Genomic DNA, 22,394 nt, shown 5'->3' on the forward strand with positions numbered 1-22,394 from the left:
GTCTAGAGCCTGTGCCTTCCCCAGGGGAGGGGTGAAGCCCAACTCAGGTGGAAGCCCTCAAGGAATTCAAACACAGGGCTTGGTAATTTGAAGCCATTAAAACCAGCCTCCAGCCTCTCCTCTGTCTCTACCACACCTCCAGCAGGGAGAGTCTGCCAAAGTTAAAGGTACTGCATCATCTTATGCTGGTGGGACCTGCAGGCAGACAAGCACCACATACTGGGTAGGATAAGAAAAACAAGCGCCCATAGACCTCACAGGAAAGTCTTTCAACCTGCTGGATCTCACCCTCAGGGAAAACCAATGCGGATGACTCTTTCCTCCTGATAGGAGGCCAGTTTGGTCTGGGAAAATCTGACTGCGGTCTATAATACCTAAGTAGACCCTCCTAGGGATGGGGAAGAAAAAGGCACCATACAAGCAGGGCAAGAAACAAGAAAACAAGAACTGAAAAATTCTCCTCTGTTAAACAAAACCTAAGCTAGAGGTCCAGAAAAAGCTGAACTGAATGTCAAAGAACACATAGACAACAAATCCACCCAGCAAGAAAACCCTAGGTAAAAGAAGTGAAAGCAATCTTAAGGTAATTAAATCCCTAGATGCCAGCAAAAAATAACAAATCACACTAGGAAAATTGAAGATATGGCCCAGACAAAGGAACAAACCAACCATTCAAATGAGATACAGGGGCTGAAACAATTAATTCAGACTATACGAACATACATGGAACACCTCATCAAAAACCATATCAATGAATTGAGGGAGGATATGAAGAAGGAAAAGAATGAACAAAAAGAAGAAATCGAAAGTCTCAAAAAACAACTCACAGAACTTATAGGAATGAAAGGAACGGTAGAAGAGATGAAAAGAACAATGGAAACCTACAAAGGTAGATTTCGAGAGACAGAACATAAGATTAGTGAACTGGAGGATGGAACACCTGAAATCCGACAAAAAAAAAGAAAATACAGGGGAAAAAATGGAAAAATATGAGCAGGGGCTCAGGGAATTCAATGACAATATGAAGCACATGAATATATGTGTTGTGGGTGTCCCAGAAGGAGAAGAGAAGGGAAAAGGAGGAGAAAAACTAATGGAGGAAATTATCACCGAAAATTTCCCAACTCTTATGAAAGACTTAAAATTACAGATCCAAGAAGTGCAGCGTACCCCAAAGAGAATAGATCCAAATAGACATACTCCAAGACATTTACTAATCAGAATGTCAGAGATCAAAGAGAAAGAGACAATCTTAAAAGCATAAGAGGAAAGCAATCCATCACATACAAGGGAAGCCCAATAAGACTATGCGTAGATTTGTCAGCAGAAACCATGTAGGCGCGAAGACAGTGGGATGATATATTTAAATTATTAAAAGAGAAAAACTGCCAACCAAGAATTCCATATCCAGCAAAATTGTCCTTCACAAATGAGGAAGAAATTAAAACATTTTCAGACAAAAAATCACGGGGAGAATTTGTGATGAAGAGAACAGCTCTGCAAGAAATACTAAAGGGAGCACTAGAGACAGATACGAAAAGACAGAAGAGAGAGGGGTGGAGAAGAGTGCAGAAAGGAAGGCATTGAGTACAGATAAAAAGAAGGAAAATTAGATATGACATATAAAATCAAAAAGGCAAAATGGTAGAACAAAGTCCTTACCCATGCAGTAATAACACTGAATGTTAATGGATTAAACTCTCCAATCAAAAGACATAGACTGGCAGAATGGATTAAAAAACAGGACCCATCTATATGCTGTTTCTACTCAAAGGACATGAGGGCAAGGACACAAACGGACATTTGCACGCCAATGTTTACAGCAGCATTATTTACAATTACCAAGAGATGGAAATAGCCAAATGTCCAAATGGCTAAACAAACTGTGGCACATACATATGATGGAATATTATGCAGCTGTAAGACACAATAAAGTTATGAAGTATGTAACAACATGGATGGACCTTAAGGGCATTATGCCGAGTGAGATTAGCCAAAAACAAAAGGACAAATACTGTATGGTCACACTGATATGAACTGACATTAGTGAATAAACCTGGAATATTTAGTTGGTAACAGAGACCATCAGCAGATAGAAATAGGGTAAGATCGGAGACTTACGGAGAAGATGGCGGCTTAGTAAGATGCGCGGATCTTAATTTCTCCTCCAGAACAGCTACTAGGGGAGTAGAAACGATACACAACAGCCCCCAAAGCCACGACAGAGATAAAAAAGACAGTGTACCCCATCCGGGAACAGCTGGCTGGTTGAGAGAACCAGCTCTGGTGAGATCGCCGAGGGGTGCGGGATTCACCGGGTGGGGCGGCAAGCGGCCGGAGTCACTCCCGTCCCCCTTCCCGGGCCGGCTGGGAGAATTGGACAGGCGGTCCCATTAAACAGCGGCGGCTGGCGCCCACACCACGCGCAGCCCCCCAGACCAACTGAGAGAATTGGATCGGAAATCCCCAGGTCGCGGAGAACGGTGACGGCGGGGGGCCCTTCCAAACTCGTGACTCCCCGGGAACGTGCACTGTCCCGGGCGGGCCACTGTGGCTGGCACCCTCCCGCCACTGGGCCAACTAGGAAATTCGGACGGGCGCTTTCCCGGGCTGCAGCGGCCAGCGATGCTCCCCGTGTTTGGACCCCAGGCCAGTTGGCACTTTTCCAAGCAGCTTCGGGTAGCGAACCTCCCAGACAGCGAGAGTTTTCCAAAGTTAAAGGACCCACAGCACCTTTTACTGGTGGGACCCGCAGACAAACGTGTGCCACGAGCGCCACCTACTGGGCAGGATAAGAAAAACAGAATACAGAGATTTCACAGAAAAATCTTACAACCTTGTTGGGTCTGACACCCAGGGAAATCTGACTAAATTCCCAGACGCCAGGAGCAGAAGATAACTGTTCACGCTCAGAAGATTGAGAATATGGCCCAGTCAAAGGAACAAACCAATAGTTCAAATGAGATACAAGAGCTGAGAAAACTAATGCTGAATATACACACAGAAATGGAAAACCTCTTCAAAAATGAAATCGATAAATTGAGGGAGGACATGAAGAAGACATGGGCTGAACATAAAGAAGAAATAGAAAAACTGAAAAAACAAATCACAGAACTTATGGAAGTGAAGGATAAAGTAGAAAAGATGGAAAAAAACAATGGATACCTACAATGATAGATTTAAAGAGACAGAAGATAGAATTAGTGATTTGGAGGATGGAACATCTGAATTCCAAAAAGAAACAGAAACTATCGGGAAAAGAATGGAAAAATTTGAACAGGGGATCAGGGAACTCAAGGACAATAAGAACCGCACTAATATACGTGTTGCGGGTGTCCCAGAAGGAGAAGAGAAGGGAAAAGGAGGAGAAAAACTAATGGAAGAAATTATCACTGAAAATTTCCCAACTCTTATGAAAGACCTAAAATTACAGATCCAAGAAGTGCGGCGCACCCCAAAGAGATTAGACCCAAATAGGTGTTCTCCAAGACACTTACTAGTTAGAATGTCAGAGGTCAAAGAGAAAGAGAGGATCTTGAAAGCACCAAGAGAAAAACAATCCATCACATACAAGGGAAACCCAATAAGACTATGTGTAGATTTCTCAGCAGAAACCATGGAAGCTAGAAGACAATGGGATGATATATTTAAATTACTAAAAGAGAAAAACTGCCAACCAAGACTCCTATATCCAGCAAAATTATCCTTCAAAAATGAGGGAGAAATTAAAACATTCTCAGACAAAAAGTCACTGAGAGAATTTGTGACCAAGAGACTAGCTCTGCAAGAAATACTAAAGGGAGCACTAGAGTCAGATACAAAAAGACAGAAGAGAGAGGTATGGAGAAGAGTGTAAAAAGAAGGAAAATCAGATATGATATATATAATACAAAAGGCAAAATGTTAGAGGAAAATATTATCCAAATAGTAATAACATTAAATGTCAATGGACTGAATTCCCCAATCAAAAGACATAGATTGGCAGAATGGATTAAAAAACAGGATCCTTCTATATGCTGTCTACAGGAAACACATCTTAGACCCAAAGATAAACATAGGTTGAAAGTGAAAGGTTGGGAAAAGATATTTCATGCAAATAACAACCAGAAAAGAGCAGGAGTGGTTACACTAATATCCAACAAATTAGACTTCAAATGTAAAACAGTTAAAAGAGACAAAGAAGGACACTATATACTAATAAAAGGAACAATTAAACAAGAAGACATAACAATCATAAATATCTACGCACCGAACCAGAATGCCCCAAAATACGTGAGGAATACACTGCAAACACTGAAAAGGGAAATAGACACATATACCATAATAGTTGGAGACTTCAATTCACCACTCTCATCAATGCACAGAACATCTAGACAGAGGATCAATAAAAAAATAGAGAATCTGAATATTACTATAAATGAGCTAGACTTAACAGTCATTTATAGGACATTACATCCCACAACAGCAGGATACACCTTTTTCTCAAGTGCTCATGGATCATTCTCAAAGATAGACCATATGCTGGGTCACAAAGCAAGTCTTAACAAATTTAAAAAGATTGAAATCATACACAACACTTTCTAGGATCATAAAGGAATGAAGTTGGAAATCAATAATAGGCGGAGTGCCAGAAAATTCACAAATACGTGGAGGCTCAACAATACACTCCTAAACAACGAGTGGGTCAAAGAAGAAATTGCTAGAGAAATTAGCAAATACCTCGAGGTGAATGAAAATGAAAACACAACATATCAAAACTTACGGGACACAGCAAAGGCAGTGCTAAGAGGGAAATTTATTGCCCTAAATGCCTATATCAGAAAAGAAGAAAAGGCAAAAATGCAGGAATTAATTATCCATTTGGAAGAACTGGAGAAAGAACAGCAAACGAATCCCAAACCAAGCAAAAGGAAAGAAATAACAAAGATTAGAGCAGAAATAAATGAAATTGAAAACACGAAAACAATAGAGAAAACCAATAAGGCCAGAAGTTGGTTCTATGAGAAAATCAATAAGATTGATGGGCCCTTAGCAAGATTGACAAAAAGAAGAAGAGAGAGGATGCAAATAAATAGGATCAGAAATGGAAGAGGAGACATAACTACTGACCTCACAGAAATAAAGGAGGTAATAACCGGATACTATGAACAACTTTACACTAATAAATACAACAATTTAGAGGAAATGGACGGGTTCCTGGAAAGACATGAACAACCAACTTTGACCCAAGAATTCATAGAGGACCTCAACAAACCAATCACAAGTAAAGAAATTGAATCGGTCATTCAAAAGCTTCCTAAAAAGAAAAGTCCAGGACCAGACGGCTTCACATGTGAATTCTATCAAACATTCCAGAAAGAATTAGTACCAACTCTCCTCAAACTCTTCAAAAAAATCGAAGCGGAGGGAAAACTACCTAATTCATTCTATGAAGCCAACATCACCCTCATACCAAAACCAGGCAAAGATATTACAAAAAAAGAAAACTACAGGCCAATCTCTCTAATGAATATAGATGCAAAAATCCTCAATAAAATTCTAGCAAATCGTATCCAACAACACATTAAAAGAATTATACATCATGACCAAGTAGGATTCATCCCAGGTATGCAAGGATGGTTCAACATAAGAAAATCAATTAATGTAATACACCATATCAACAAATCAAAGCAGAAAAATCACATGATCATCTCAATTGATGCAGAGAAGGCATTTGACAAGATTCAACATCCTTTCCTGTTGAAAACACTTCAAAGGATAGGAATACAAGGAAACTTCCTTAAAATGATAGAGGGAATATATGAAAAACCCACAGCTAATATCATCCTCAATGGGGAAAAATTGAAAACTTTCCCCCTAAGATCAGGAACAAGACAAGGATGGCCACTATCACCACTATTATTCAACATTGTGTTGGAGGTTCTACCCAGAGCAATTAGACAAGAAAAAGAAATACAAGGCATCAAAATTGGAAAGGAAGAAGTAAAACTATCACTGTTTCCAGACGATATGATACTATATGTCGAAAACCTGGAAAAATTCACAACAAAACTACTACAGCTAATAAACGAGTAAAGCAAAGTAGCAGGTTACAAGATCAACATTCAAAAATCTGTAGCATTTCTATACACTAGCAATGAACAAGCGGAGGGGGAAATCAACAAACAAATCCCATTTACAATTGCAATTAAAAGAATAAAATACCTAGGAATAAATTTAACTAAAGAGACAAAAAAACCTATATAAAGAAAACTACAAAAAACTGTTAAAAGAAATCACAGAAGACCTAAATAGATGGAAGGGCATACCGTGTTCATGGATTGGAAGACTAAATATAGTTAAGATGTCAATCCTACCTAAATTGATTTACAGATTCAATCCAATACCAATCAAAATCCCAACAACTTATTTTTCAGAAATAGAAAAACCAATAAGCAAATTTATTTGGAAGGGCAGGGTGCCCCGAATTGCTAAAAACATCTTGAGGAAAAATAACGAAGCTGGAGGTCTCACGCTGCCTGACTTTAAGGCATATTATGAAGCCATTGTGGTCAAAACAGCATGGTATTGGCATAAAGATAGATATATTGACCAATGGAATCGAATAGAGTGCTCAGATATAGACCCTCTCATCTATGGACATTTGATCTTTGATAAGGCAGTCAAGCCAACTCACCTGGGACAGAACAGTCTCTTCAATAAATGGTGCCTAGAGAACTGGATATCCATATGCAAAAGAATGAAAGAAGACCCATGTCTCACACCCTATACAAAAGTTAACTCAAAATGGATCAAAGATCTAAACATTAGGTCTAAGACCATAAAACAGTTAGAGGAAAATGTAGGGAGATATCTTATGAAACTTACAATTGGAGGCAGTTTTATGGACCTTAAACCTAAAGCAAGAGCACTGAAGAAGGAAATAAATAAATGGGAGCTCCTCAAAATTAAACACTTTTGCGCATCAAAGAACTTCATCAAGAAAGTAGAAAGACAGCCTACACAATGGGAGACAATATTTGGAAATGACATATCAGATAAAGGTCTAGTATCCAGAATTTATGAGGAGATTGTTCAACTCAACAACAAAAAGACAGCCAACCCAATTACAAAATGGGAAAAAGACTTGAACACACACCTACCAGAAGAGGAAATACAAATGGCCAAAAGGCACATGAAGAGATGCTCAATGTCCCTGGCCATTAGACAAATGCAAATCAAAACCACAATGAGATATCATCTCACACCCACTACAATGGCCATTATCAACAAAACAGAAAATGACAAGTGCTGGAGAGGATGTGGAGAAAGAGGCACACTTATCCACTGTTGGTGGGAATTTCAAATGGTGCAACCACTGTGGAAGGCAGTTTGGCGGTTCCTCAAAAAGCTGAATATAGAATTGCCATATGACCCAGCAATACCATTGCTGGGTATCTACTCAAAGGACTTAAGGGCAAAGACACAAACGGACATTTGCACACCAATGTTTATAGCAGCGTTATTTACAATTGCAAAGAGATGGAAACAGCCAAAATGTCCATCAACAGAAGAGTGGCTAAACAAACTGTGGTATATACATACGATGGAATATTATGCAGCTTTAAGACAGGAAAAACTTATGAAGCATGTAATAACATGGATGGACCTAGAGAACATTATGCTGAGTGAGTCTAGCCAAAAACTAAAGGACAAATACTGTATGGTCCCATTGATGTGAATGGACATTCGAGAATAAATTTGGAATATGTCATTGGTAACAGAGTCCAGCAGGAGGTAGAAACAGGGTAAGATGATGGGCAATTGGAGCGGAAGGGATACAGACTGTGCAACAGGACTAGATACAAAAACTCAAAAATGGACAGCACAATAATACCTGATTGTAAAGTAATCATGTCAAAACACTGAATGAAGCTGCATCTGAGCTATAGGTTTTTGTTTTGTTTTTACTATTATTACTTTTATTTTTTTCTGTATATTAACATTCTATATCTTTTTCGGTTGTGTTGCTAGTTCTTCTAAACCGATGCAAATGTACTAAGAAACGATGATCATGCATCTATGTGATGATGTTAAGAATTACTGATTGCATATGTAGAATGGTATGATTTCTAAATGTTGGGTTAATTTCATTTTTTCCGTTAATTAAAAAAAAAAAGAGAGAGAAGAGATAATTGGAGCTGAAGGGATACAGACTGTGCAACAGGACTGGATATAAAAACTCAGAAATGGACAGCACTATATTACCTAATTGTAATGCGATTATGTTAAAACATTGAATGAAGCTGCATGTGAGGTATAGGTTTTTTTTTCTCTCTATTATTGTTTTAATTCTTATTCTGTTGTCTTTTTATTTCTTTTTCTAAATCGATGCAAATGTACTAAGAAATGATGAATATGCAACTATGTGATGATATTAAGAATTACTGATTGTACATGTAGAATGGAATGATTTCTAAATGTTTTGTTAATTTTTTTTTAATTAATAAAAAAAAAAGAAATAGGGTAAGATAGTGGGTAACTGGAGCTGGAGGGATACAGATTGTGCAACAGGACTGAATATAAAAACTCAGAAATGGACAGCACAATATTACCTAACTGTAATACAATTATGTTAAAACACTGAATGAAGCTGAATGTGAGAATGATAGAGGGAGGAGGGCTGGGGACATAAATGAAATCAGAAAGAAAGACAGACGATAACGATTGAGATGGTATAATCTAGGAATGCCTAGAGTGTATAATGATAGTGACTAAATGTACAAATTTTAAAACTGTTTTTGCATGAGGAAGAACAAAGGAATGTCATTACTGCAGGGTGCTGAAAACAGATGGTAACTAATATTTTAAAATTTCAACTTATGTGTGAGACTAAAGCAAAAAATGTTTATTTGGTACAAAATTTATATTTTGACTAGTGCATCTCCTAATATAATGTATGTAGATAGATGGTTGAACAACATAAGTACATGGAACCTTGTGTAGGACCTAAGATTTTGTTGGTTTGTCCAGAGCAATGCCCTGATGAATCCCAGAGTGATTTGATCAGTGGATGGAAAAGTATTTACAAAGTCCCCTTCGGGGAATGGTGAGAACGGGGGAAAATCCAACCTCCCCAAGTTGAATTCTTGATATTCTCACAAGCAGTGTGGACAACCAAAGCTATAGGCTGAGCCCCCAGTCTTGGGGTTTGTTCATATGAAACTTAACCCCACAAAGGATAGGCCAAGCCTACTTAAAATTAGGACTAAGAGTCACCCCCAACAGAGCCTCTTTTGTTGCTCAGATGTGGCCTCTCTCTCCAGCCTACACAGCAGGTAAACTCACCACCCTCCCTGTCTACGTGGGACATGACTTCAAGGGGAGTGGACCTTCCTGGCAACATGGGACAGAAATCCCAGAATGAGCTGAGATTCAGCATCAAGGGATTGAGAAAAATTCTAGAATGAGCCAAGACCCTGCATCAAGGGATTGAGAAAACCTTCTCAACCAAAAGAGGGAAGAGTGAATTGAGACAAAGTGTCAATGGTTGAGAGATTCCAACCAGAGTCGAGAGGTTATCCTAGTAGATATCACGTTGTTATCCAAAATGTAATGGAGAGGCTGGAGGGAACTGCCTGAAAACTGGAGCTGTGCTCCAGTAGCCATGTTTCTTGATGATGATTGTATAATTATAAACCTTTCACAATGTGACTGTATGAATGTGAAAAACTTGTGTCTGATGCTCCTTTTATCTACCTTGTTAACAGACGAGTAGAGTATATGGAATAAAAATAAATAATAAGGGGAACAAATGTTAAAATATATTTAGTTTGAAATGCTAGAGATCAATGAAAGGGAGGGGTAAGGGGTATGGTATGTATAATTTCTTTTTTTTTCTGTTTTCATTTTATTTTTCTGTTGTCTTTTTATTTCTTTTTCTGAATTGATGCAAATGTTCTAAGAAATGATCATGATGAATATGCAAAAAAAGAATGTGTATTTGTTTGTTGTTTACAATAAAAATATTAAAAAATAATAATAAATTTTAAAAAAGAGTGCAGAAATAGACCACCAAATCTATGGTCAACCAATTTTTGACAAGGCCCCCAAATCCTCTGAACTGGGACAAAATAGTCTTTTCAATAATTGGGCATGGAAGAACTGGATATCAATAACCAAAAGAATGAAAGAGGACCTCTATCTTACACCCTACACAAAAATTAACTCAAAATGGATCAAACACCTAAATATGAGAAATAGCATCATAAAGCTGCTAGAAGAAAATGTAGGGAAACACCTTCAACACCTAGTAATAGGAGGTAGCTTCTGAACCTTTACACCCAAAACACAAGAAAAAATAGATAAATGGCAACTCCTCAAAATCAAATGCTTCTGAACTTCAAACTTTGTCAAAAAGGTGAAGCGGTAGCCAACTCAATAAGGGAAAATATTTGGAAATCACATGTTGGACAAAGGTTTGATATCCTGTATATTCAAAGAAATGATACAACTCAACAACAAAAGAACAAACAACCCAATTATAAAATGGGCTAAAAGCAAGCATAGACATTCTTCTGAAGAGCAAATACAGATGGCTCAAAAGCACATGAAGAGATACTCATTTAAACTGGCAATAAGGCATGCAGATCAAAACTATAAGGAGATACCACCTCACATCTATAAGAATGGCTGCTATTAAACAAACAGGAAACTATACATATTGGAGAAGAGGTGGAGAAACTGGAAAGCTTATGCACGCTGGTGTGAACATATAATGGTGTAGTCACTATGGAAAACTGTGTGGCGGTTTCTTAGGAAACTAAATATTGAGTTGTCCTATGACCCAGTAATAGCGCTACTTGGTATATACCCAGAAGAGCTGAAAGCAATGACACAAACAGACATTTGAACACTGATGTTCATAGCAGCACTATTCACAATTGTCAAAAGATGCAAACAAACCAAATGCCCATCAACAGAGAAGTGGATCAACAAAATATATGCATATGATGGAATATTATGCAGCAGTAAGACAAAATGACGTCCTGAAGCACATGACAAGATGGATGAGCCTTGAGGACATAACGCTGAGCGAAATTAGCCAGACACAAAAGGACAGATACTGCATGATTCCACTTTTATGACCAGGATAAAGGTATAATCAGAGACTTATAATACAGAATATAGGGGATTAAGAGATACATAGAAGCTAGATGTGGGTGAACAGTTAGCTAATGAGGTTGAACTCCAATGTAAGGGAATAGATAGGAGTGAAGGTAGTTCTCTCGTGGGTCTCTAAGTAATATTACCATATTGAAGATGAACAAGATTGAAAGGGGTTTGTGTAGACCTACGTGTCCCACTGATTAACACTAGAAATATGAATTAGTTCTCGTAAGAATTACTTCAAAGATATGATTCTTGTACAAAAAGTGTTTAGGTCCAAGGTATGGGGGAAAACTGCTACTGCATGATATGAGCTATGTTCAAAAGAAAACATCAGTATTATCACAGCAATAGCAGAGGTAAATAATGGGGTGAGGGACGAGAGTTAAGAGGAGGTTTAGATTTGCTGTTTGGCGAGGGTATCTTTACTGGTTTTCTTTCTACAGGGAACAATGAAATTATCTAAAATTGAGAATGTTGATGGACTGTGGACTTTGGGCCCTCTATATGATGCCCAATGACTGGTGGCTGAAGGAGGCAGTGATGGAGAAGCAGAATGGCAAATGATGGTGCATACTTATGAACAAAGGTTGTGCTTCTCCAAAAAGGAACAATATCGTGAGGCATGCAAAGATGTAAATGAACACGTGGGACATTTGGTGAAACTAAATAAGCCAGAAACAAAAAAACAACAATGGTATGGTCACCTTTAGAAAATGCTGATAAGAAAACAGGGGCCAAGATCGTAAGCTTTTAGAGCAGACACATTAAGTCCGGAGTCATGGTTATTACTTCTGGATTTTGAGAGGCTGCTTTCTACATATAACCTGATATTTAGAGATAACAACAAAGTCGAACAGTTTGGAGTTAAAGTAATTCACAGCAAAAGGGTAAGAAAGACAGTGTCTACATTTTAGAACCACACATAATCTTTGAGACCAATGGAGAAAGGGTTATGTGCTCTTGAACTAAACTTTCCTGTAATGCAGAATCTAATTCAACCTATCTGTATAGCTCATTTGAACAACTGAAATACAGAGAGCACAAAAATGTGAAAGAGATCCTTTAATCCTGTATAGATTAATAGAGTATATTAACCAGATAAAAAGTATTAGCATTCCCTTGGGGAAATGGTGAGAAAGGGGGGAAATCCAACTTCCCCAAGTGGAGGATTCTGGATATTCTCACAAGCAGTGGGAACAACCAAAGCAATAGGCTGAGTCCTCAACTTGGGGTTTGTTCACATGAAATTTAACTCCGCAAAGGATAGGCTAAGCCTACTTAAAATTAGACCCAAGAGTCATCCCCAAGAGAACCTCTTTTGTGGCTTCTCTCTCTTAGCTAATATGACAAGCAAACTCACTGCCCTCTCCTTCTCTGCATGTGACATGACTCCCAGGGGTGTGGGCCTCCCTGGCAACATGGGACAGAAATCCTAGAACGAGCTGGGACTCATCATAAAGTGATTGAGAAAAATCTTCTTGACCAAAAGGGGGGAAGAGCAAAATGAGACAAAATAAAGTGGCAATGGCTGAGAAATTCCAGAGTCAAGAGGTTATCCTGGAGGTTATTCTTACGCATTAAACAGATATCACCTTTTTAGTTAAGGTGTAACAGAGAGGCTGGAGGGAACTGCCTAAAAATGTAGAGCTGTGTTCCAGTAGCCATGTTTCTTGAAAATGATTGTATAATGATAGAGCTTTCACAATGTGACCGTTTGATTGTGAAAACCTTGTGTTTGATGCTTCTTTCATCTACCTTATGGCCAGATGAGTAAAACATGTGGATTAAAAATAAATAAATAACAGGGGGAACAAATGTCAAAATAAATTTACTAGATTGAAATGCTAGTGATCAATGAAAGGGAGGGGCAAGGGGTATGGTATGTATGAATTTTTTCCTGTTTTCTTTTTATTTCATTTTTTAAATTGATGCAAATGTTCTAAGAAATGATCGTGATGATGAATATACAACTATGCGATAAAAAAAAAAAGGATGTTAAAAAAAAAAAAAAGTATTGGCAAAGTCCCCTGAGGGAGGGGAGAAAGACTATGGAACTATTAAACCTTACCATCAGGGAATCCCCTGATACTGTGAAAAACTTTAGGGACACCCAAATCATTAGACCATGCTCTCAATCATAAAGCTTACTCTTGTGAAGCTTATGTAGTAGCTGAGAAGCTTATACTACCTATAGGTATGCCTAAGAGATACTTCTGGAAGACCTCTTTGTTGCTCAGATGTGGCCTTAGTCTCTCCAAGCCCAACTCTGCAAGTGAAATCATTGCCCTTTCCCTTATGTGGGACATGACATTCAGGGGTGCAAGTCTCCCTGGTGACATGGGAGATGACTCCCAGGGATGAATCCAGACCTGGCACTGTGGGATCAACAATTAGTACCTGATCAAAAATGTGTGTGGGGGAACACTTTATAATAAAGTTTCAGCAACAGAGAGAGGTCAAATAGAGTCGAGAGGCTATTCTGGAGGTTGCTCTTATGCAAGCTTCAGTTAAGACTTTTCCACCTATCGTAACCTGCCAAGCCCCAACCAGGACCATTCCAACCAATCCTAAAGAACACCTAGGGCAATATATAAGATTCCACAAGGGTTCCATGGACTAGAGTAATTTTCCAGAAAGCTATAACCTCCAGATGGGTCCCTGGACCAGGTAAGTCCTGAAATCTAGTCTAGCCTCTCCAGAACATCAGATAGTTCCATCTCCCTACCCTATATTAGTGACAGACCCTTCCAATATGAAAAATTTAGAATTGCCATAGCCCAAACACCCCTAAAGAGCAGAATGGAAAGATCAAAGGTGATGGTGGAGTTATACAGAGAAGAAAGGACTTAACAAATGAATATGACTGCTTAATCATTAAACTGATTATCTCTTTTAGTCTCCAGGATCTTGGTGTAGGTAGAAGTAAAAACCTAAAATTGTGGAATTGTAAAACACATGACAAACTCTGAAATATGTTCTACAACTAATTGTGGTGCTGTGCTTGAAATTTATTGCCTTTTTCTATATATGTTATTTTTCACAAAAAAATTTAAAAAGTTGATTGTGATGGTAAAAATATATTTATTCCTTCTAGTCTCCTATATTCTGGAGCAGCTAGAAGGAAAAATCTGAGAGGACCATATGACAAACCACTTGTTGAAGAGTGCTTTGAAAACTATTGCTTTTTTCTTTCTTTATTTGTATATATCTTATATTACACAATAAAAAGCTAAAAAATAAGAGTAGCAAGGATGATCCTAAGACATACCAATTTCTGCCACATGCAGTCTAAACATTTACTATGTAAAACATACCAAAATAACATCATACCAAGTAAAAATCTATTCAATCACTTTAATTTAAAATTCATGAGGTTTAATTTTTTAATCAATTATCCTAAGGTATAACTTACATACAAGACAAAGAATGAACCAGTTCAATGAATTTTACATATGTATGCACTATGTAATCCTACACCTGCCAAGATACAAAACATTAAATGGTACAACTGCTCTGGAAGGCAGTTTGGCAGTTCCTCAAGAAGCTAAGTATTTCTTAGCTTTTGTTCGCCCTCATGCAAAAATGTTTTTATACTTGTACACTTAATCATCATCATTATTCACTCTAGGCCATTATTCATTTATTTATTTTTATTGACCAAACAAAACAACATACAAACACAAACATTCTTAACACATGAACATTCCATACTTGGTATATAATCAGTGGCTCACAGTATCATCACACGGTTGTATATTCATCATCATGGTCATTTCTTAAAACATTTGCATCATTCCAGAAAAATAAATAAAAAGAAAAAAGAAAAAAACTCATACATACCATACCGCTTATCCCTTCCTCTCATTGATCACTAGTATTTCCATCTACCCAATATATTTTAACCTTTGTTCCCTCTATTCTTTCTATACCCCTTACAACTCTCTTTCATTGATCACTAGTATTTCAATCTACTCAATTTATATTACCATTTTTCCCCCTATTATTTATTTATTTTTAATCCATATTTTTCACTCATCTGTTCTAGGCCATTCTTAAGTTATAACATCTCAGTCTTAATCCTCTATCTTTCCTTCTGGTGTCATATGTGCCCCCAGCCCTTCTCACTCAACCACACTTACATTCGTACTCATTCAGTGTACCTTATATTACTGTGCTATCATCAGGCAGTATTGTGCTATCCATATCTGAATTTTTACAGTCAGTCCTGTTGCATAAGGGTGAACAAATGAATGTCCACATTGCAAGGTGGTGAAAATGGATGGTATATAGGAATAGGTACAACTGATACAAGCTAGGGCCTACAGTCAACAGTAACACTGTAGTATGCTTCCACTGAATGCAGCAAAGGCATTACGCCAAAACTAAATGTCAACAAGCAGTGGGGCATGGGGAAGGGGTATGGATTCTATGCAGACAAAAAGGAAATATCTTCATATAGATTATGATGACAAAGGCATGTCTATTTACTAAGGTTGGATTGTATGACATGCAAATAAAATTGATTAAAAATGAACAGAGAGAGTGGGCAATGGTGACTCAGCAGGCAGAGTTCTTGCCTGCAATGCTGGAGACCCAGGCCCGATTTCCAGTGCCTACCCATGTGAAAAAAAAGAAAAAATGAACAGAAACATGTGGTAGAGAAATAGTGGAGAAAGAGATGCACCTATGTACTGCTAGTAGGCAAGCTGCAAGGTGTAGCCCTCTGGAGGGCACTGTGGGGATTCTACAGGAAGCTAGACATGGGGTTGCCACATGTTCTTGCAATCCCATTGCTAGGTACATACCTGGGGAAACTGGGAGTGGGGACACGAATGGACATGTATCCATTCATCAGCTGTTAAACACTGTGTTGAAGGCAGCAGTGTTTGTGAAGTGCAAAGGAGATGGCCTAAGGGCTCAACGACTGAGGAATGGAAGGGGGAACTGTGGTATTTACATACAACGGACTACTGAGCAGTGGTTGCAAGAAGGAGTGAAGTTGTGAAGCATGCAACTAGGTGAACGAACTTTAAGGACAGTATGTTGGCTGAAATGTCAGAAACAGAAAGAAATATTATCATGCCTCACTCATATGGACTAACTATACAAACTCAGAGAATTGAAGCATGGGTTATCAGGTTCAGGCCTATCATAAGGTCTTAGATTGTAAGCCCTTACAGCAGCGACATATATTAAGGAGTTGTAACCGATATTTATAAATTCTGAGATACTGAGCTATTTGTATATAAGCTGGCTGTTTCTGAAACTTTAGGTATTTATGTGACACCTGAGACACAGAGTTAGAGCACTAAAGCTATGAATGTCAGCAGCACACCATTCATCAACTGTTAAAAAAGCTGAAAAGTGATTAGACTTTGTCTAGAGATATGAATAAAGCTGATCTGGATAGGACTAAGGTAAATCAGAACACTGGGTGAAGAATGATATGGTCCATATTTTCAAACTTCAACCTTTGTGTGAGACCAAAGAGAGAGGTGTTATTTAGTGCAAAATTTATATTTTGGGTAGCACATTAATTTAGCTTATATGGTCAGTTTACTTGAACACCATAATTACATGGAATATTGAACAGGGCAAGATATCTTGTTGGATTATACAGGTTAGTGTAATGCTCTGACATATCCCAGGGCAATGTGGGCAGGGAATCAAAATGTATTTGCAAAGTCCCCTTGGGGAACTGGGGATAAAGGAGGAAATATTCATCTTCCCCACCTGGGGAATTCTCGCAAGAAGGTGGAACAAACAATTCAACAGGCTGAGCCCTCAATCTGGAGCTCACCCCTATGAAGCTTATTCCTGCAAAGGAGAAGCTAAGCCTATGATAATTACGCCTAAGAGACACCCCCAGAGAACCTCTTTTGTTGCTCAGATGTGGCCTCTCTAACCCAATATGGCCAGTGAACTCACTTTTCTCTGCCCTACCTGGGACATGACTCCCAGGGGTGTAAATCTTCCTGGCAATGTGGAACCTGACTCCCAGAGATGAGCTAGGACCCAGCATCATGGAAACCAGAAAGCCTTCTCGACTAAAAGGGGGAAGAGAGAAATGAGATAAAATAAAGTCTCAGTGGTTGAGAGATTTCAAATAGAGTCAAGAGGTTATGCTGGATGTTACTCATACACATTATACAGATATCCTTTTTTAGTTTATGGTGTACTGGAGTATCTAGAGGAAAGTACCTGAAATCGTTGAACTATTTTCCAGTAGCCTTGATTCTTGAAGAAGACTGTATAACTATACAGTTTTTACAAGAAACCTTGTGTTTGATGTTCCTTTTTTCCAGGGTACGGACAGATGAGTAAAAAATAAATAAATAAATAAGAATAAGAAATAAATAATAGGGGGAGATAAAGAGTAAAAACCGATACTGTAGTCAATGAGAGGGAGAGGTGGGGGTATGAGAAATATGAGTCTTTTTTTAATATCTTTTTATTTTTTTCTGAAGTGATGCAAATGTTCTAAAAATGTTCATGATGAAGAATACACAACTACATACTGATATTGTGAGCCATTGATTGTATAATGTGATTTGACTGTGTGTAGATATTTTTTTTAAGATATAAATAAAAAAAAAAAAGATACAAAACATTTCCATCACCCAAAAGTTTCTTTATGTCTCTTCCCAGCCAGTCTTTCCCACCTCTTGCTCCAGGTAATCACTAATTTGATTTCTTTAATTACAGATTACTTTTGCCTGTTCTAAAATTTCACATAAATGGAAGCACAGAGTATGTACTCTCTTATGCCTGGTTTCTTTTGCTAAGCAAACTGTTTCTGAAATGCAACCATTTTTTTTTAGTATTCCTGAGTAGTAATCCACTGTATAAATATACCACAATTTGTTTTTCCCATCTTCTGTTAAAATGACATTTTGGTTTTTTCCAGTTTTCAGCTATTCTGAACAGTCACACTGTGAGCATTCATGTAGAGGTTTTTATATGGATATATCCTTCCACTTCTCTTGCAGTAAACATCTAGGAACAGAATTGCTAGGTCATATGTTGTGTACATTTTAACTTCAAAAGACACTGCCAAACTGTATTCCAAAGTGGTTTTATGATTTCACCTTTTATCAGCAATTTATGAGAGTTCCATTTTCACCAACATACAGTATTAACAGTCTTTTTCATTTCAGACATTCTAGTGAGTATGTGGTGATACTCACTGTGGTTTGATGTGTATTTTTGTGATGACTAATGATGTTGAGCATTTTTTCATGTTCTTATTGGCCTTTTGTATATTTTCTGTGGAGTGTTCAAATCTTTGCCCACTTTTACTTGAACTGCTTATGATTTTATTATTGAGCTGGCAGTGTTCTTTACATATTCTGGATACAGATCTAATGTCAGATATATGTACCATGGACACTTTTCCTCAGCCTGTTGCTTGCCTCTTCGTTTTCATAACAATGTCTTTAATAGAATAGTTTTAAATTTTTATAAAGTTCAATTTATCATTATTTTCTTTTATATTTAGTGCTTTTTATGTCCTAACTAAGAAAGCTTTGCCTCCCCTAAAGTCATGAAGATATTCTTCTATGATTTCTTCTAGAAGTTTTAGTTTTGCCTTTTACTTTTTGACCTACATTCTACTTTTAGTTGATTTTTGTGAATGGTGTAAAGAGGTTCATTTTTTCCATAATGCCAAGTAAAGCACTTTACTTTACTTTTCCAAGTATGGAAAAGTATTCTACTCGATTTTTAAAAATTTTTAATTTACCCAATATAATACATTTTAAAACTGAAATCTATCTTGACTTATTACATAACTGTTCACAAAGGAATCTACACAAAAGAATACATCTCACATAATAAGAGAAATAAATCTGCTTTACATTAAAACTAAATATACAATGTCATTAGCAAAAACTTTCATTAACCTTCACTAATGTCAAATAACCTAGAAACGTGCTTAATGGTATTACAATTTCTACAGAAAAAATACTTTCTTGAAGTTCTAAGTCTGAAGTGCCTGACGAAGAGCCCTGAAACCATCAGATACATGTTTATCTTTAACCTAAAAATTCAGACCTCAAGTCCCGCATTATGAAGACAAGCTCACCTGAGTAGCTGCAGACTGACAGGAAGATGACGATGACGACGAGACAACAGGAATGTCAGATGGTACAGCAGCCACAGTGGTAGCGGGAGTGAAAATCAGCTGTACAGACAGAAAACCAAAATAAAACCCTAAGACAAAGGAACATGTCTCACACAAAATGTATAGCAGGCAAGAGAAACTGAAATTTGTGACAGAAAGACCACGCAGTTTAGGACTGTCTCCTAAGCAAAAGGTTTTACATGACCAAGAGAAGTTTTTAATAATAGAGAACGCAAAAAAAAAATAAAATAACAGCTTTGAAGAAGCTCATGATTCTAATGAGTAGAAAAATAAATCAGCACTCATAAACTATATATATATTTTAGCAACATAAAATCCTCAGACAAAATTTTGCCCCAAATAAGCTACACATGTAAACTCTTCCTAATTCAAAACTACTGTGATAGGATTCTTAAAATGGAAAGTTAAAATAATTAACTACAGTCACTATTCTTAAACACAAATTAAATTTCAGTGAGAAACATGAAAAGAAATACCAAAATCCTTTTTCATCCACTTACCACAAAGGATAATTATGCCAAATACTACCCTTCGATACTTCAGCTACATAAGATCTATGGGACGAACCTAGACTGCTCTTAATTTTAAAACAATTTGAAAAGAAATATTCATTCTAAATGTAAATGCCACAACATGTCAAAACCCAACATATTTTTTAATGGGGTTGTTTGTCTTATTGTGGTTGAGTTGAAGAATCACTTTATATATTCTGTACACTAAACCCTTATCTGATATTTGGTTTCCAAATACTGTCTCCATTGTGTAGGCTGTCTTTCTCCTGACAAAGTTCTCTGATGCACAAAAGTGTTTAATTTTGAGGAGATCCCATTTATCTATTTCTTTTTTCAATGCTCATGCTTTGGGTGTCTAGGAAACTGCTTCCTATTACAAGATTTATAAGATATTTCCCTACATTTTCTTCTAAGAGTCTTATGGTCTTTGTTCCAATATCTAGGTCTTTGATCCACTTTGAGTTAATTTTTATATAGGATGTGAGAAATGGATCCTCTTTCATTCTTTTGCATATGGATATCCAGTTCTCCAAACACCATTTATTGATGAGGCTACTCTGTTTCAAGTGGGCTGCTTGACCACCTTATCAAAGATCAATTGTCCATATGTGAGAGGGTCTATTTCTGAACACTCAATTCAATTCTACCGGTCAACATATCTACCCTTATGCCAGTACCATGCTATTTTGATCACTGTAGCTTCATAATGTGCTTTAAAGTCTAGTCATGTGAGACCTCCCACTTCATTTTTCTTTCTCAAGATATTTTTAGCTATTCGAGGCACCCTGTCCTTCCAAATAAATTTGGTTATTGGTTTTTCTCTATCTGCAAAGTAAGTTGTTGGGATTTAAATTTGTATTGCATTGAATCTATAAATCAATTTGGATAGAATTAACATCTTAACTATATTTAGTCTTCAATCCATGAACATGGTATACCCTTCCATTATTTCTTTTAACAATTTCTTGTAGTTTTCTGTGTATATATCTTTTGTATTCCTAGTTAAATTTATTCCTAAATATTTTATTATTTTTGTTGCTATTATAAATGGAATTTTTTTTCTTGATTTCCTCCTCAGATTGCTCATCACTAGCGTATAGAAACAATACTCATTTGTGGGTGTTGATCTTGTACCGTATCACTTTCCTGTACTCATTTATTAGCTCTAGTAGCTTTGCTGTAGATTTTTCAGGATTTTCGACATACACTATCATGTCATCTGCAAACAGTGACAGTTTTACTTCTTCCTTTCCAATTTGGAAGTCTTTTATTTCTTTTTCTTGTCTAACTGCTCTGGCTAGAACTTCCAGCACAACAGTCAATAACAATGATGGCAGTGGGCATCCTTGTCTTGTTCCTGATCTTAAAGGGAAAGCTTTCAGTCTTCCCCACTGAAGATGATGTTAACTGTGGGTTTTTCACATATTCCTTTTATCATGTTGAGTAAGTTCCCTTCTATTCCTATCCTCTGAAGTGTTTTTATCAAGAAAGGATGTTGAATTTTGTCAAATCCTTTTCTGCATCAATCACGGTAATCATATGGTTTTTCCACTTTGATTTGTTGATATGGTGTATTATCTTAATTGATTTTCTTATGTTAAACCAGTCTTGCATTCCTGGAATAAATCCCACTTGGTCATGTTGTCTATTTCTTTTAATGAGCTGCTGGATTCGATTTGCAAGTATTTTGTTGAGGATTTTCACATCAAGGTTCATTAAAGAGATTGGTCTGTAATTTTCTTTTCTTGTAGCATCTGTCTGGCTTTGGTAGTAGGGTGGTGTTGGCTTCACAGAATGAGTTAGGTAGCTTTCCCTCCTCTTCAATTTTTTTGAAGCATTTAATCAGGATTGGTACTAATTTTTTCTTGAATGCTTGGTAGAATACACATGTGAAGCCATTTGGTCTTGGATTTTTCTTTTTTTTTTGTAGGGGTTTTGATGACTAATTCAATTTCTTTACTTGTGATTGTTTTGTTGAGATTGTCTATTTCTTCCTGAGTCAATGTTGGTTATCCATGCTTTTTAGGAAGTTGTCCCTTTCATCTATGTTGTCTAGTATATAGTTGTTCATAGTATCCTCTCATTGCCTCCTTTATATCTATGGGGTCAGAAACACAAATCTGATCTTCTCACCGACATTCTTAAAACCTTTCAGTGGTTTCCCATTTGCTGTCCTATGCCCAAACTCCTTACCATGGTTTCAAAGCCCAGGTTTCCAATACCCTTCAGAGTCTATTAGGCTATTAAGAGTTAGATTCAGGTGTCAATTTGGCCAGGTGATGGCACCCAGTTGTTCTATTGCTATGAACTTAAATCATCAGCATGTGAAATTCATCTATGGCTGATTACATCTGCAGTTGCCTAAGGGGAGCGCCTTCTACATGACATTTAATTTAATTAGCTGGAAGATTAAAAGGAGAAGTTGGAAGAGAACTCAGCAGCCCAGCATACCCTCAGCTCAGTGTTGATAACCAGCTCAGACCCAGACATTTGGAAATGCAGAAAAGAAATGCCCCAGCTCACCCACCCCTACAAAGCCATTTGAACCCAGAAACCTGGAGAGAGAACCAGCAGACATCACTGTGCGC

At 37.4% G+C, this 22,394-nt stretch overlaps 1 protein-coding gene across 12 annotated transcripts in view; it reads right to left on the reverse strand.

The window, feature by feature from the left end:
• The window catches only part of PHC3 (polyhomeotic homolog 3), a 153,767-nt gene that overhangs the window by 94,199 nt on the left and 37,174 nt on the right, over positions 1-22,394 (reverse strand). For all 12 annotated transcript variants that reach the window (XM_077161006.1, XM_077161003.1, XM_077160998.1 and 9 more), the window contains one exon: positions 19,235-19,333. In XM_077161006.1, the coding sequence (XP_077017121.1) occupies positions 19,235-19,333 (99 nt within the window). The remainder of the gene's footprint in view (positions 1-19,234; positions 19,334-22,394) is intronic.

Source organism: Tamandua tetradactyla, chromosome 5, assembly GCF_023851605.1.
Source record: "Tamandua tetradactyla isolate mTamTet1 chromosome 5, mTamTet1.pri, whole genome shotgun sequence".
Lineage (NCBI taxonomy): Eukaryota > Metazoa > Chordata > Mammalia > Pilosa > Myrmecophagidae > Tamandua > Tamandua tetradactyla.